General features: G+C 41.3%; 1 protein-coding gene across 3 annotated transcripts in view; it reads left to right on the top strand.

Moving 5' to 3' along the window:
* The window catches only part of LOC117508844 (vascular endothelial zinc finger 1-like), a 79,752-nt gene extending 65,524 nt beyond the window's left edge, over positions 1-14,228 (top strand). The window contains exons 4-7 of one of the 3 annotated variants that reach the window (XM_034168692.1): positions 1,813-1,984; positions 11,973-12,014; positions 12,580-12,648; positions 12,849-14,228. In XM_034168692.1, coding sequence (XP_034024583.1) covers positions 1,813-1,984; positions 11,973-12,014; positions 12,580-12,648; positions 12,849-13,213 — 648 coding nt within the window. In that variant the 3' untranslated portion in view covers positions 13,214-14,228. The remainder of the gene's footprint in view (positions 1-1,812; positions 1,985-11,972; positions 12,015-12,579; positions 12,649-12,848) is intronic. The other 2 variants (XM_034168693.1, XM_034168694.1) reach the window with 2 other exon arrangements.
* The last annotated feature ends 2,011 nt before the right edge of the window (positions 14,229-16,239 follow it).

A 16,239-nucleotide genomic window follows, 5' to 3' on the forward strand; every position in this document is an offset into this window, starting at 1 on the left:
TACATTGTGATTTCCAGTTTTTTTTTTTTTTTTAGATTATGTCTCTCACAGTGGACATGCACCTAAGATGAAATTTTCAGACCCCTCCATGATTTCTATGTGGGAGAACTTGCAAAATCGCAGGGTGGTTAAATACTTATTTTCCTCACTGTATGTTCAGGTTCAGTTTCTCGCGCTGTCTTGCTCCACTGTCACATAGTAGTACGGTACTGGACCCCATGACTCTGTGTCGGAAGCGAGACTGACCCCAGAGTATATCTGTGTATTAAGCCTGAAACACTGCAAACATTATGTCAGACACTTTGTGTGTGTAAATGTTTGTATTGTATTTCCCCTCCCCCACCCACGCCAGGCTCATTTTTGAGTTTAACCTTTATTTAACCAGGTTAGTCCCATTGAGATCCCTTTTGCAAGGGAGACCTGGGCAGTTATAGAGTTTCCAGTTCACCTACCCTACATGTGAAACCCACACAAATGCGTGGGAATCAATCCTATGACCTTGTTACTGTGAAGCAACAGTGCTAATCACTAAGCCACTGGGCTGCTGTTTAGCTGAAGAACTCACCCAACAGCACATCCCTATAAACACAGCTCATGTCAAACATTTGGTTTTCTTTTTGGAGTGAGTGGTGAGTGATTTCATTGGAGCAGGGTGAGATTTGTTCTGAGGCAAATATTCCCTTTGAGGGGGGAGCATCATAGTTCTAAGAGTAAATTGATCACAAACACCAAATTTTACTCCACTTATATTTAGATGTACAATATGGATTGAAAAATGACAGTTTTTAGCAAAAATGTTATGCCTGCAACTGTAAAATGTTAATTTGTAACCATTTTAAAGTTTGGGAGCATGTCTTGGTCCATCCACCACACCTTGGGACACCTCAGGTCCTGAACAAGGCAAAAAAAAAAAAAAAAAGTAAATAAATATATATACTTGGAAACCATTTTGTTTTTAAATGTATTTACTTTTTTTTTATACTTCTGAAGCAGTGGGTGCTAAAAATCTATCACCATTTTTATTTGAGCTAAGTTGGACCAAAATGCATTTGCCACAAACCTAAAAAATCTAATTCATGTGCTGTATTTGAGAAAAATTGTTGTAGGAAGTGAACTGAAATTAGGAATTTGATTAAAACACTGGATGGTGCACACCTGTGCTTTATGTATTAACTGAATGTTCCGTACATTTTTGGGCACTGAAATCACAAAAAATGCAGCGTGCATCTTATCCTTCCAACTGTGTGCCAAATAATTTGTTTGGTTTTGCCTGCTTCAGTCAGTCAGGTTTCAAAGGAGAGATGAGCGTGTCAGACACATGTTGATTCAGAATCAATACAGAATTGAAAACATGCTCAGTTTTTGAGTCTGTTGTGCTCAAATATGACATTCCTTTGGAAAAGTAAATGCGCACACTCTGTCCTTGTATTCCTACAATATCCAGGGACACAGCACCACCAGACAAATAAAATATTCACGACATGTTTTCTTTGTGCTTTCTATAGTGTTAGCACAAAGAATCTGTGACAAACTCTGTGACAGCATGGTGCTTCCACGCTGAAGCTGACCTCCTGGTCAGGAACATGTGACATGCAGTTTTCAAAGTAGCAAGCAGTTTGTAAAAGATTAACACTGGGTCTTGCAGTATTGTGAAGCTAAAGTTTCAGGGTCTGTCAGTGGAAACTGCCTCCTGACCTGACAGCAGAGCAGAACGATGTCAGAGCAAAACGGGTTAATGGAGAGACTTTCCAAGCTGAGGTTTCAGTAATGCTGTGGTTGTCAAATAAAAGCCCATGCCGACTTGTATCCTAGGCCTGTACCTCTGCCTTTGCTACCAAAGACCGACTGCGCTCCCACATGATCAGACACGAAGGAAAAGTGACCTGCAACATCTGTGGGAAAATGCTGAGTGCCGCCTACATTACAAGTCACCTGAAGACACACGGGCAGGCCAGCTTCAGCAACCCCTGTAACAACAACAAAGGTAGGCTGCACCAGTCCCACCTCCAAACTGCTTCATTTAACACTCGAACCTTTCAGTTCTGACCACACCAGCTCAACACACTCTGAGCCTGTTGGGCACACGATTGACCAGATTTTTAGAGGCTTGGACAGGGACTGTTTTTGTAATCTCGCCTCTTTACTCAGTCACTCTAGAGTTCAGATCAAATGGGGAAGACGTTCTTGTCGATTTTCAGCTTTAATTGAAGGGATTCAGCAAAAATATCCCATGAATCATTTTGAAATTTCAGCCATTTTTATGCACGGTCCCTCCATCTTCAGAGGCCCAGAGTTGTTGTGTTTTGGGCTGTACGCGGTCTCTGTGTCGCCACAGTGGATCCAGAACAGACATTTAGCTGATGGTGATGGCAAAAGATTAAATCTAACCCCAGTCTGAGACGATGATGGCTGTCGAGGTTCATCTCACTCTCCAACACGCGAAACTCCACGCCTGTTTCACCCTTTACAGACTCTCACACATGCTCAGCTGTTTCCAGATGTTATCACAGCAGGCTTTGTGGTCCACAGAAACGCCACATGAAGCTGATTTTTAGCCAGCTGAGGTTTTCCAAAGAAATATTTGAGCTGGTTTGGAGTTGAATTTCATCCGAGTCGTGCCGATGAGGAGCAGCCATGATCCAACACGCCCATGTTTCACCTCGTGGATGGTTCCTTCAGGAGGTGGCAGTGGACTGCTTGTCTGCCTGGGTAGTGGCCATCCGGAAGCCCAAGTGGTTCTGTGCTGCATTGGATGCAGCACTGTGTGGTACCAGTGCTGCTCACAGACCCGACCTGAATCTCAGTCAAGCAAAACACAAACCTCTTCAAGCAGCAGGAGACTTTCAGGTTGATGTTGAAGACTTGAGACTGGGGGTCTTAATGTTACTGAAAATTTAAATGAGGCACCAGCATACACTTTGCATTGTATAAAAGTTTAAACACTTTTGTTTTTTTTTCCATGAGAGAATTTGTGAACTAATCATGTCATCATAAATGTATCAAATGTATATTTGTAAAAGCTGTTTGTCATATTTTGTTTTTATATCTACAAGTTTACTGTAAGTGTATCAGGTCAGTGCAGGACAGACTTGATCTCTTCAATGAAATTAATGAACAAAAAATACTTTATGGATATGTATCAGCAGGACAGTGGTCAGAAAAATCCATACTACTCGATTAGTAAAAATAAAAAAAAAAACAGCATGGAGTTATATACTCATTTACAACAGAATCTGTGCCAACAGTGCATGTTTTCCTCCTCCAGATAACACACTGCTCTTGGGCGCCACTGCTGCTGCAAACAGCTTACAAAGTGAATAAATAATTAGCCTAAAAGCTAAATAGTTAAATACCAAGCAGCATGAACTGCATGCAGTCATGGCAGCACAAAGTGGAAAATGGGCTGCATTTACAGTGCATCCAGAAAGTAATCACAGCACTTCACTTTTCCACATTATGTTACAGCCTTATTCCAAAAGGGAGTAAATTAATTTTTCCCCCTCAAAATACTACTCACAACACCCCATAATCATAGCATGAAAAACATTTTTTGAAATGTTTACAAATTTATTTAAAATAAAAAACTAAGAAACCACGTATACATAAGTATTCACACCCTTTGCTCAATACCTTGTTGATGCACGTTTGGCAGCAATTACAGCTTCAAGTCTTCTTGAATATGATGCCACAAGCTTGGTGCACCTATTTTTGAGCAGTTTGGGCCCCAATCCTCTTTGCAGCACCTCTCAAGCTCCATCAGGTTAGATGGGGAGCGTCGGTGCACAGACATTTTCAGATCTCTCCAGAGATGTTCAATCAGATTCAGGTCTGGGCTCTGGCTGGACCACTCAAGGACATTCACAAAGTTGTCCTGAAGTCACTCCTTTGATATCTTGGCTGTGTGCTTAGGGTCATTGTCCTGCTGAAAGATGAACCCTCGCCCCAGTCTGAGGTCAAGAGCGCTCTGGAGCAGGTTTTCATCCAGGATGTCTCTGTACATTGCTGCATTCATCTTTCCCTCAATCCTAACTAGTCTCCCAGTTCCTGAAAAACATCCTCACAGCATGATGCTGCCACCACCATGCTTCACTGTAGGGATGGTGCCTGGTTTCCTCCAAACATGACACCCAGGAGTTCAATCTTTGTCTCATCAGACGAGAAAATTTTGTTTCTCATGGTCAGAGTCCTTCAGGTGCCTTTTGTCAAACTCCCGGTGAGCTGCTATGTGCCTTTTACTAAGGAGTGACTTCCGTCTGGCCACTCTACTATACAGACCTGATTGGTGGATTGCTGCACACATGGTTGTCCTTCTGGAAGGTTCTCCTCTCTCCACAGAGGAATGCTGGAGCTCTGACAGAGTAACAGTCAGGTTCTTGGTCACCTCCCTTAGTAAGGCCCTTCAACCCCAATTGTTCAGTTTAGATGGGCAGCCAGCTGTAGGAAGAGTCCTGCAGGATCTGACCTGGATCTGAGGCCACTGTGCTCATTGGGACCTTCAAAGCAGCAGAAATGTTTCTGTACCCTTCCCCAGATTTGTGCCTCAAAACAATCCTGTCTCTGAGGTCTACATACAATTCCTTTAACTTCATGCCTGGTTTGTGCTCTGACTGTCAACTGTGGGACATTATATTATGTAGATTGGTGTGTGTCTTTCCAAATCATGTCCAATCAACTGAATTTACCCTTTGTGGACTCCAGTTAAGGTGTAGAAACATCTCAAGGAGGATCAGTGGAAACAGGATGCACCTGAGCTCAGTTTTATGGCAAAGGCTGTGAATACTTAGGTTTTTTATTTTATTTTTTTTTTTTTTATTAATATTAATATTATTATTATTATTATTTCATAAATTTACAAAAATGTAAAAAAAAAATTCATTATGGGGTATTGTGTAAAATTTTGAAGGGAAAAATGATTTCATCCATTTTGGAATAAGACTTACAAAATGTGGAAAAAGTGAAGCGTTGTGAATTCTTTCTGGATGCACTGTATATTAGCACTTGTCTGTCTGAATTGGAAGATCAGAGCACTTTACTTACAATGATGCCTCGCATTCAGCCATTCTCTCTCTCTTACACACACACACACACACTTGAATCACACGACCACGTGCTGTTGGTACTTTCACAGATCTTGCAGCATTTGCGTCCAGTCTACAAGATGTAGCTGTCAGCCATGAATCTGACCGTCGTCTGTCATGTAAACAGGAATGTGAATGGAACATTCTCACATCTCATCGAAGTATTATCTTTTATATGTATGACAGCTGAAGAGACCCTTGTCGTTTGATTGGAGGATTTATGCAGTCACCATTAGCCCCGTTGTCTGCCCGTTTTCACTAGTGTGCCTTTTTGGTGCTTCCCGTTTTGCACTGTTGTGCATCTCCATGACAACACAACACGCTTGACACATAAATGCAGCAAGACTGCACGGCTCCATTACCTTCTCGTGAAAACGCTTCCACGATGGTGTAACCTGCAGCTGCAGTGTTTGTGCGATGAAACAAACAGCTGATTAAATGAGCGTCTGTTCAGAGCGACGTGCACACACGCAGTCAGATTTAATCTCGACTCACCTTTCAGTTGAACCACTGTCAGTCACTTCAGGAAATCATCCAAACACACAAGATCAGTCTGTGCTGCCCTCAAAAAGTTCCACCCACGTGTGACAGTCCATCCTTAATTATTAAATGATGAAGCAGAAAATTCCCAAACTGCTGACTTCACGCTCTGGACACTCGAATAAAGTGTAGTTTATCATCTGATCACAAAACGTCGTCCCAAACACTGAGGCTAATGTACAATAGCTCAGGCTAACTTCTCCTACTCCCAAGCTCGTAACATCAAGACGAACAGCGCCACACACAAAAGAGAGGGAGAAAAACAAAACTATTTCTTCAGAAATAACATTTTAACTGGAATACCACACTTGGAAAAAAGAAGGACTTTTTTTTTTCCCTTTTTGGAGAAAGCCCTATTTTCTAGAAGAATATGAAGAAAACGGTTTAATTAAAAAAAAAAAAAATGTATTAAAGAGAAGTTTTCAAAAGCTCATTTTTAAAATGTTTTATTGCGTTACATGTACACCTCACATATGATCATCTGTGCAGTGGCTTCAAGAAGCACTTTACTGCATTGTGTGACTCATTTATAAGCTCGTTAGCTGTGATCTTTAAAGTGTGGGTGACACCAAAAAATGTGCACAAATCATCATTAAAAATGATGAACTGTTGATTTTAAAAAATCCTGAACAAAGAAGTCGATAAGTGCATGGGTGAAGATTAAAGAACAGCTGTCTGAAGCCTGCACTCTATTTCAGCCCCTCAGCCGCGGCCATATTGTTGCTACGTCATCCAAAGAGCGGGACCCTGCTCAGCGTGCCGCTCTCATTGGAGGGGCATCTCTGCTATTTTGGCATTGTGGGATACAGCGGGGGTCGAGCTGTTTTCGGGCGATTTCTTTATTTATCTTTTTAAGTCCAGTCTAAATGTGATCCTGAATAAGCTGTGGGGGATGCAGCCTTATGGTTTTGAGCCTTATTTAGACCACAATGAGGGAGACTAAACCTTCAGTCTGACAACAGTGATGATATTGGCAGAGTTCAGAACATAGAATGGTGATTATAAAATAAATAATGCAGACACTTTCAGCATGCGGGTGGAGGTGATGAACTGTTTTTTTTTTTTTTTTTTTGCCAGCTCTTTGGTTGTAATCAACTGATTAAAAAAGTTTGTTTTACTTTCTGTGACATCAGAAAAGGTGATTGAGGAAGTGTAGTTTTTTTTTTTCTTAGAAACAGGTGCATACTTTTCAAATCTGAAAAATCCAATCTACTTTATTTATATAGCACATTTAACAAGGCGTTCCAAAGTGCTGCACATAGAATCACGATAGATAAAACCCCAATAGTCAAGAAATAAATTAAAAATAAGTAAAATAACAATAAAAATAATTAAAACATGCTAAGATAAAAAAAAAACCTAATAAAATCAACAGAAATAAATACAGCATACAAAAGATAAAACCAATAAAATGAACCTAGATAGAAAAAAAACAAACAAACGATAAAACAAAGGACCACACAACTCACGCAGTGTTAAGTGACAGAATAAAAGTGGGTCTTCGGACGAGACTTAAAACACTCCACTGTGGGGGCTGTTGCGGACGTGGAGGGGCAGAGCGTTCCAGCGTCTGGGGCCAGCGACAGAGAAAGCCCCGTCCCCCCTGATTTTAAGTCTCGTCTTAGGCACCATAAGCTGAAAATGGCCCTCAGACCTCAGAGTACGCGCCGGAGAGTAAGTTTATAGGAGGTCAGTAATGTATTGAGGGGCCATTCCATTCAAAGCTTTAAAAACCAACAATAAAATCTTAAAATCAATTCTAAAATTAACAGGAAGCCAGTGCAAAGATGCAAGAACTGGGGTTATGTGATCATGCTTCCAGGCCCCTGTTAAGTCGCACTGCAGCATTCTGGACTAACTGCAGACGGGAAAGACCCCGTTGGCTGATGCCGAAATAAAGTGCATTACAGTAGTCTAGACCAGTGATTTTCAACCTTTTTGAGCCGCGGCACCCTTTTTATATTTACAAAATCCTGCGGCACACCACCAACCAAAATATTATAATTCTATTACCTCTGGTTTTGCGCAAAACCCAATTATCGCAATAGAAAATTGATACAGAAAACACCGCATTTTGAAAATTCTCAAGCATTTTGCGCTCTGATCTCAAGTGTTTTTTTTTTTTGTTTGTTTTTTTTTTAGACGTGTCGACACTTTTATTCACAATAATCTGCCACTCTAATATTCACGGAGCGCAGAGGCTGCCTTCAGCGAACCCAGTTGTGAGCGAGAAGGCCCAGGTCTGACCACGGTGACATCAACGGAGGTCAGGCTGCCTTCCCCGCACACCTCCACAGCCAACGCGGTTTCTCCTTCCCCAGAGGAGCCGTGAGCAGCTGAGATTCACACTGTAGTCAGCAGCCCGTAACCATGGAGACGCACAATGCTATGTGCGCAAGTATGTCTATTATACTATAGTACAGCGCTTTGCTGCCATCTACTGGAATAAAAGAGCATTACATCATCTGCCACACTATTACACCCGATAATGGTGATATTTGATAATTGCCCACGGCACCCCTGACAATCGATCACGGCACCCCGGTTGAGAATCACTGGTCTAGACGACTTGAAATAATAGTACACAACTTGTTCAAAAAGGTTAAAGGATAAAAACGGTTTTACCTTTGATAAAAGATGGAGATGATAAAAGCACGATTTCAAAACACAACACAACACACATTAATTTGTTTACCAAGTTTAAAATTGCTGTCTATGGTGGCGCCGAGGCTGGTGACTTTGGGATGTACAAAATCCTTGAGAGGCCCCATGTCAATGACGGTACTTCGAAACAACCGCTGTTTTGCCCTCATTAAGTTTTAAAAAACTCTGATAACCAAGGCTTGACGTCACACAGACAGTCGAGTAGGGATGTCAGGGGGCAAAGGCTGTTTTTAGAACTAAGCATGTAGACATGACAATCATCAGCATAAAAATGGTAGGCCATGCCATGTTCTGTCCCTCGTGTCATTTTTCATGACAAAAAAAAAAAAAAAATCAGGTATTTTTGAAATAAATCTCATTTCCTTGTTGAATACAGTTAGTGTAGCATAACGTGTTATTAAATATTAAACCAGTCACAGAAGGAGTAAATACATAGTCCTACCTTTTTGTTTCAGTGAGATCATCATTACAGTCTGATGAAAACGTATCCAAATTTGGAAAATGACATCTGAAAATAAATCAGAACTAGACCCGCCGCTTCTAATTTAGAAGCGTGTCCACAATTTATTCATCAACCTATATCAAAGATGTCAGTCATGACTCACCTTTTTGTGCCAATTAAAGTCTCTAAATAGGACTCTTTTTCTGTGAGAATTGTCCACCGCTTCACACGGACAGTTTTTATTTGTTCGTCAGTAATGTGCCTTTTTTTGTTGGGCAGCCAACGACGCGGTACTCTGCCGTGTACTGGAACCTCAATATTTCCTGCTTCTCTGGTTCGTAAACTAAAGTTAGTGTCCCTCATGAAAATAATAATAATGACATCCTCCGCTTTGTGTGTGTTGCGGGATTTGCTGCAGCAGAAAGACTGATCATTCCGGAATCAGTAACTTCGAAGCGAATTGCCGTTTTAAATCAAATGACACCTCTTTCCAAATGATGTAAAATGGACCGCATACTACAACTGACCAAAACTGTTTTTCCCCAAAATGAGACGTCCGCCCTTCCATCGGGGAGAACCTATCCTGGTGTCACAGTCTCAGCACTCCAGGCTGAGCACAGCTGCGCGCCACGCACAAGTATTGCATTGGAGATCGGGGCTAAAGTAACATTCTTCATTTAGATCCCTATGAAACACTATTGCCTGCATTGTGAAGGCCAAATTTTAAGTAAGGCCATAGTTTTTTTTTTTTATATATATATATATATATATATATCTTTGTTACAGTCTTACTTTAAAGCCAGAAGAAACGAGGTATCAGACCAAAACATGGAAGAGTGTAGAAATGTGTCACTGCATAGGAGCTTATTTATACACAGCAGTTTACTATAGAAAATCCTTACAAATGGGGACCAATTTTATTCACTTTATACATGCTTCCCTTAGGCAGTATTATTAGACGGTATTGCTTAAATTTTCATTGTTACGCAGATGATACCCAGCTTTATCTATCCATGAAGCCAGAGGACACACACCAATTAGCTAAACTGCAGGATTGTCTTACAGACATAAAGACATGGATGACCTCTAATTTCCTGCTTTTAAACTCAGATAAAACTGAAGTTATTGTACTTGGCCCCACAAATCTTAGAAACATGGTGTCTAACCAGATCCTTACTGTGGATGGCATTACCCTGACCTCTAGTAATACTGTGAGAAATCTTGGAGTCATTTTTGATCAGGATATGTCATTCAAAGCGCATATTAAACAAATATGTGGGACTGCTTTTTTGCATTTACGCAATATCTCTAAAATCAGAAAGGTCTTGTCTCAGAGTGATGCTGAAAAACTAATTCATGCATTTATTTCCTCTAGGCTGGACTATTGTAATTCATTATTATCAGGTTGTCCTAAAAGTTCCCTAAAAAGCCTTCAGTTAATTCAAAATGCTGCAGCTAGAGTACTGACGGGGACTAGAAGGAGAGAGCATATCTCACCCATATTGGCCTCTCTTCATTGGCTTCCTGTTAATTCTAGAATAGAATTTAAAATTCTTCTTCTTACTTATAAGGTTTTGAATAATCAGGTCCCATCTTATCTTAGGGACCTCGTAGTACCATATCACCCCAATAGAGCGCTTCGCTCTCAGACTGCAGGCTTACTTGTAGTTCCTAGGGTTTGTAAGAGTAGAATGGGAGGCAGAGCCTTCAGCTTTCAGGCTCCTCTCCTGTGGAACCAGCTCCCAATTCAGATCAGGGAGACAGACACCCTCTCTACTTTTAAGATTAGGCTTAAAACTTTCCTTTTTGCTAAAGCTTATAGTTAGGGCTGGATCAGGTGACCCTGAACCATCCCTTAGTTATGCTGCTATAGACGTAGACTGCTGGGGGGTTCCCATGATGCACTGTTTCTTTCTCTTTTTGCTCTGTATGCACCACTCTGCATTTAATCATTAGTGATCGATCTCTGCTCCCCTCCACAGCATGTCTTTTTCCTGGTTCTCTCCCTCAGCCCCAACCAGTCCAGCAGAAGACTGCCCCTCCCTGAGCCTGGTTCTGCTGGAGGTTTCTTCCTGTTAAAAGGGAGTTTTTCCTTCCCACTGTAGCCAAGTGCTTGCTCACGGGGTCGTTTTGACCGTTGGGGTTTTACATAATTATTGTATGGCCTTGCCTTACAATATAAAGCGCCTTGGGGCAACTGTTTGTTGTGATTTGGCGCTATATAAAAAAATTGATTGAATTGAATTGAAATGTTTTTTTCAAGATTAATTTTTTTCAAGATTAATTTCTGATTACATTTTAAAGTTTAAAGAAAACACCAAAGAAGCTTCAGCGGAGTCGAAGCCTAAGCAGTCCACGAACCCCGGTTTCTTAAGGTGATTGCCCCCCTTACGCTGAGGAAAAACATCCTGCTGAGAACCCTGCCATTAATTGCATCTGTGTCTTTCAATTTGCAGCATCTCATCTGCTGCACGCAAAGAGTGTAGGAAAAAAATCTGAATATTTGTCTTCAGTAACAACACACCGGGAAAGCATTAATTTCAAACTGTTATTTAATTTTAGTATTAAATACTCAGGAATAAAAATTACATATCATGTCACCTACACTTTAACCCCCTGTGTGCCTTATAAGTAAATAATGCCACGCTTAAATTCATTTGGTCTTTTCTTGCATCAAGAGGTAAATGCAAGTTGTATTCCGGTGCGACTATTAGAGGTCTTTTTTTCCACGCTCTCTTAAAGAGGTGTTTTTGGACAGGTGCGTCTTGTACTCCAGTGCGACTTATACTTGGAAAATACGGTAGTTTGCACAGTCTGTAATGTGACCAAGGGGTGATGGGGCCCTAGCCATACTTGACAGCATTGTTACAATGCAGTTGGACAAACTATATAATGACACAGTTTCTAACACACACTGTTTTTATTATTTATTCATTATCATTATGATCATTTTTCATTATTTGGTAAAGTGAAAGTTTTCATATCTGCAAAAATAACACCAATCTGAAATGTGTCTGAAAGGCTCATATCAGCCGAGATTGGCTGGGCTGTAATGAGATGCACTTTTTATTTATTTATTTCTAATGTTATTTTTGGGGGGTAGGAGTGAGATGGGTTTTAATGGATAATTCAGTGTTGAGACAGTCAGTCTTCCCGTCACAATGCCGATAAGCTACAGTTGATTCCCAGATGACCGCACTACTGCCCTGTACTTTTGTAACTCCGTATGTGTCTGTATTTCTGAATAGGCATAAGTGACTGGCAGTGGAACCACTCAGGGCCACGAAAAGGTAATCCCGTAGCTAGTAGCCGAAACCCCGAAACACTCAAATTATCCTTCTGCAAAGCAGTAGTGGCCGATTGAACCCTGTTATTTAACAGAGGACTGGTGCTGTTCTGAGGTCCTGTATCCTCTGATGTGCTCATTTAGGTTAAACTTCATGAAGCAGGATCAATAGAATAATCAGGTAAATGAAAAGCGCCATTAAAGAAATGGCTACAAGTTTTACTCATCTGTAACTTCTGCCTTGTTCACCGTAGTCATTGCACAGATTTGGTTCAGCTGCTCACAACAACATTGTTGATTCCCGTCTGTTAAAGACAGCTGATTTCTGGGAAGGTCACAGTCAAGGCATGACTAAGTTTTTAACATGGAACCTTTCAAAACGCTGATCCTGAAAGCCACCTGGAGTGGCCAGAAAGTCTATTCTGTCACAGAGTGAGCATCCAGCTTTGGGCATACACGGACCTGACAGTTCTTGATCATTTTATGCTGTTTAAAATCAGTGTTCTGCTTTACATATATCAGGTTAGCTGGTTAGTCGATTGATCCTGCTTTTTGAATTTACCCCTCAGGTGAGTTGACGGTAGGAGAGATTTTAAATAACTCCTTCCAAGTCCTAATTGACAACTCTCAATCCAGAGGTAGGTTTCTTCAACAATACTACCACAGTTGGCATTATGCATTCATGATCTGTTGACCTTTTCAGTGGCCCAGCTCAACGGCAAGGAGCCGAGAGCAATGTTGCTTATCCCTAGTTTGGATGGGTAGTATAGGTAGACCAGGCAGACCAGACGCTAAATTCACTCCTTATCATTTCTTCCACCTCTCTCTTTTTACACAGATACCAACAGTGTACACAACTCTGCCACCAACACTCCAGTCACCAGCTCGGTGGCCATCACCTCGGCTGTCAACCGCACCGCCAATGCCAGCAACCCGGTCACCATCGCTGCTCAGATGAACATCGCCACCAGCACAGTCAACATCACCTCGCCAGTCAACCTGCAGCACCCGGTCACCATCACTGGCCCCGTCAACCTGGCTTCAGTCAACATCCCCACCACGGCTCACATGAATATTGCCCACCCAGTCGCCATCACCACCCCCATGCCGATGAATATTACAGGCCCGCTCAACATCGCCATGAGGCCCATGGAGAGCATGCCTTTTCTGTCCCAAGTCTTGCCTTCCTCCCCTCCTTGGTAGAGTTTCTACTCCACATGTAGCAGTTGATCATGTTTTTACTGCCTGCAAAAAGGAGGGACTTGTCAAATGTCAAGTTCCATCAAAATGAGCTGATAGTCTAGTCAACCTTTTTTCTTTTTTTCCTTCTTCAGCAAATGTAATACAAGCACATTTCAATAGAGCGCACACCTCTGCCAGTAGAGGACTAACTGGTGACACCATTGTTATCTCTTCTAATGACAGAGGAGCAACGTTATCTGTAGGATTTATGGATGCTTCAAGGTTTGTTATGGACAAAAGGAAAACCTCTGACAGATATAAAGCAATAAGACGATATGAAACAGGGCCAGGTCACCAACAAAACGGAATCAGTTCTTCCCTGACCAAACAGGCCTTTTTGAGGTTTGTTGTCTGCAGATGGATATGGGAGTGGGGTTAATGTCTTCAGGTTGCCAGTGTGTTGGAAGGCCAACAGTCTAGTCCTTAATTGGTCTCAAGTGCATTCATTTGGACTCCGAAAACAAAGCCTGCAGATGGCAAGAACATGCCCACTCCACGCAGAATATGTCAGGGAGAAGAAGGCAACAGCGCTAACCTGTAAGTTGCCATATTTCACAGTTACCGTCTCAATCGCCAAAAATGGCAGTACACATTGCATAATGCTTTCTTCTGTGTCTATAGTGGGTTGGTTTTGTGCATTTTGAAGGTTTGTAGAAAAGTAGTTTTATGCCAAAGATTTTAGTGGAAAATGAGGGAAACCCTTTACGTCAGCAGACCATCATAGGAAAAAAACCTACATTCTCCTAAAGATAGTGAAATAGTAAAAAGCTCCTCGTTGCCACTACAGCAGCACCATATGGCTCTGGTCGTGTCAGGTGCCAAATAAGCCTGGATACTGATGATTTATGTGCTGGTAGAACACTAATTATAGGCACTTTGCTATTACAGGGAGTACATCTTGAATCTAGACTTTCCCAGCTTCCAGGAACCAGTTCCAGCTGCGAGCTCAGGTTCTGCTTATGCTGTAAAAGCACTAAATCTTACCAAGTTTGTCTCATTTCCAGCCAAAATGTCTAATCTACTCTTGATATAAGACAAAACCATTCAACAAGTAACATTTCAGTCAGATAAGGACTTTTTAGATTATACATACTGCAAATCTTAAGTGAAATAGGCTATGAAACATTTTGTCATTGAACTAAAACATTTTTGTTTTTAATTTTAAGTTATTTGTAAAAGAAACACTTCCTCATAGTCATAAAACAAAGTTCAAAATGAGCTCTCTCTGCTAATTTCAAAATCTTAACGCATCAGGAAGTGCATCTGGTGTAAAACCTGTGCCAGTTGAACATGCAGAACCGCTTCAGGTTTGCTGCAGTGACCCAGAGTGCAAACAAGGGGGCAGCCAAAGGGACTTAGTTTTACTTCAAGAAATTAAGTGAATTTTCAGTTGCTACATTGGCATATTTTAAACTTGTAATTAAGTTTTAGCTTCTAATAAGTTAAAGACCTTATCTTTCTAATCTTGTTACAAGTTGAGAATGCCTTATTTTCATGTCGAAAAATCTACCAATGGAACAAGTGAAAATTAACTGAGGATTGCTTGAAATTAGAGCAGAACGTGGTCAGCTGTATTTTACTGGTATTGTGCTGTTTTGTTGAGAAATAACAGCAGCTTAAAATTCCACGTGTATTATCTAGAAACTGGTCACATCTCACTGAAAGTTTACTTAAGCAGAGTTAACTTTGTCTTACGTATATATGACATATTTTGGCTAGATATTAGACACACATTCTCTGTAGGATTTATTTATTTTTATTTATTCCCCCCCATGTCATTTCTACCCACCTATAAAATGATTGATTGCTGTAGGAAAACGAAGCGGTTACCACAACGCTTTGTACTAGCAAATTTTATCCTAAAAACTCCCAAGAGTCTCACTTTGTTTTTTTTATTTAAATGTTATATTTATGAATTTTAAAAGGATACTGTTGCACTTCTTGTGCTGTCAGTGACAATATGTACGGCAATGTATTTTAAACGATAGAGACAACTATTTGTGTCACTTGGATTTACAGACACGAGCTGAAGCATGGCTTCTTAAACCAGCCCTGGTCACAGGAATCCAAATCGTTGTCGTTCACTTCCTTACAAATAAAACAAGACATTTAATTCAAATTTTGACTATAGTCCGTTATGCTGGGTTGCAGTTAGCTCCTTCATATACGGAGTTGGACTACCAATATGTAGACCTGGGTTTGAGTCCCAGGCATGTTGCCTGTGTCCTTGGACACTTCATCTGCATCATCCCAGTCCACCCAGCTTTAAATGGGTACCATCCCTGACTGATGGACTGGCGTCATCTTGCCTTCAGATCAGCTTGGTTGCGTGTCTGTCTTTTTGGTGGTGTTGCAGAACGTACGTAGTGGTGCCTCACTCATCACCACTCTTAATTGCTGGAAGCTTGGCTGCTGTGGTTTCCGGTCCAGAAAGCTCAAGCCTGAAGATGAGGCGCCTGCTACTGTGAATATTTTGCTTTGATCCCACTGGTGGAATTGTGCGTAGTCAGCAGAGCAGGTACTACTCCCTATGGTGGAAAAGCACCTTATGTCACAGTGTTGGCTGAAAGTATTAAACACACGCTGTTATTTATTTCAATATGACATTTTATTGTTACACTGTTGTTTAGCTGGAGGTCATTTCACTGCTTCCATCATTTAGGTTGACAAGGTCGAACTCCCACCACTTGGCAGTTAATACATTATCAGCTGTTACATAGCCTGTGTACACAACGGCGCCCCCTCAGTGCCAGTTTTCAGACTGAGGGCGCTCTGCGACCATAAAGCACAGTCCGTTTAGGGAAGTGTTGTCCTCCCAAACGACTGTGTTCCCGCTACACATAGCTGCGGACAGCTAGCCCTGTTTTCAGTTTGGCTTTAGTTGCTGAAAGAGTAGTACTTCAAAATGACCAGGATCAGGTTTCCCACAAGTATCTTCACAGATGAGCCTGTAAATTTTAAAACACTTTAGAGAAAACTTGGCCCAG

Source organism: Thalassophryne amazonica, chromosome 4, assembly GCF_902500255.1.
Source record: "Thalassophryne amazonica chromosome 4, fThaAma1.1, whole genome shotgun sequence".
Classification (NCBI taxonomy): domain Eukaryota; kingdom Metazoa; phylum Chordata; class Actinopteri; order Batrachoidiformes; family Batrachoididae; genus Thalassophryne; species Thalassophryne amazonica.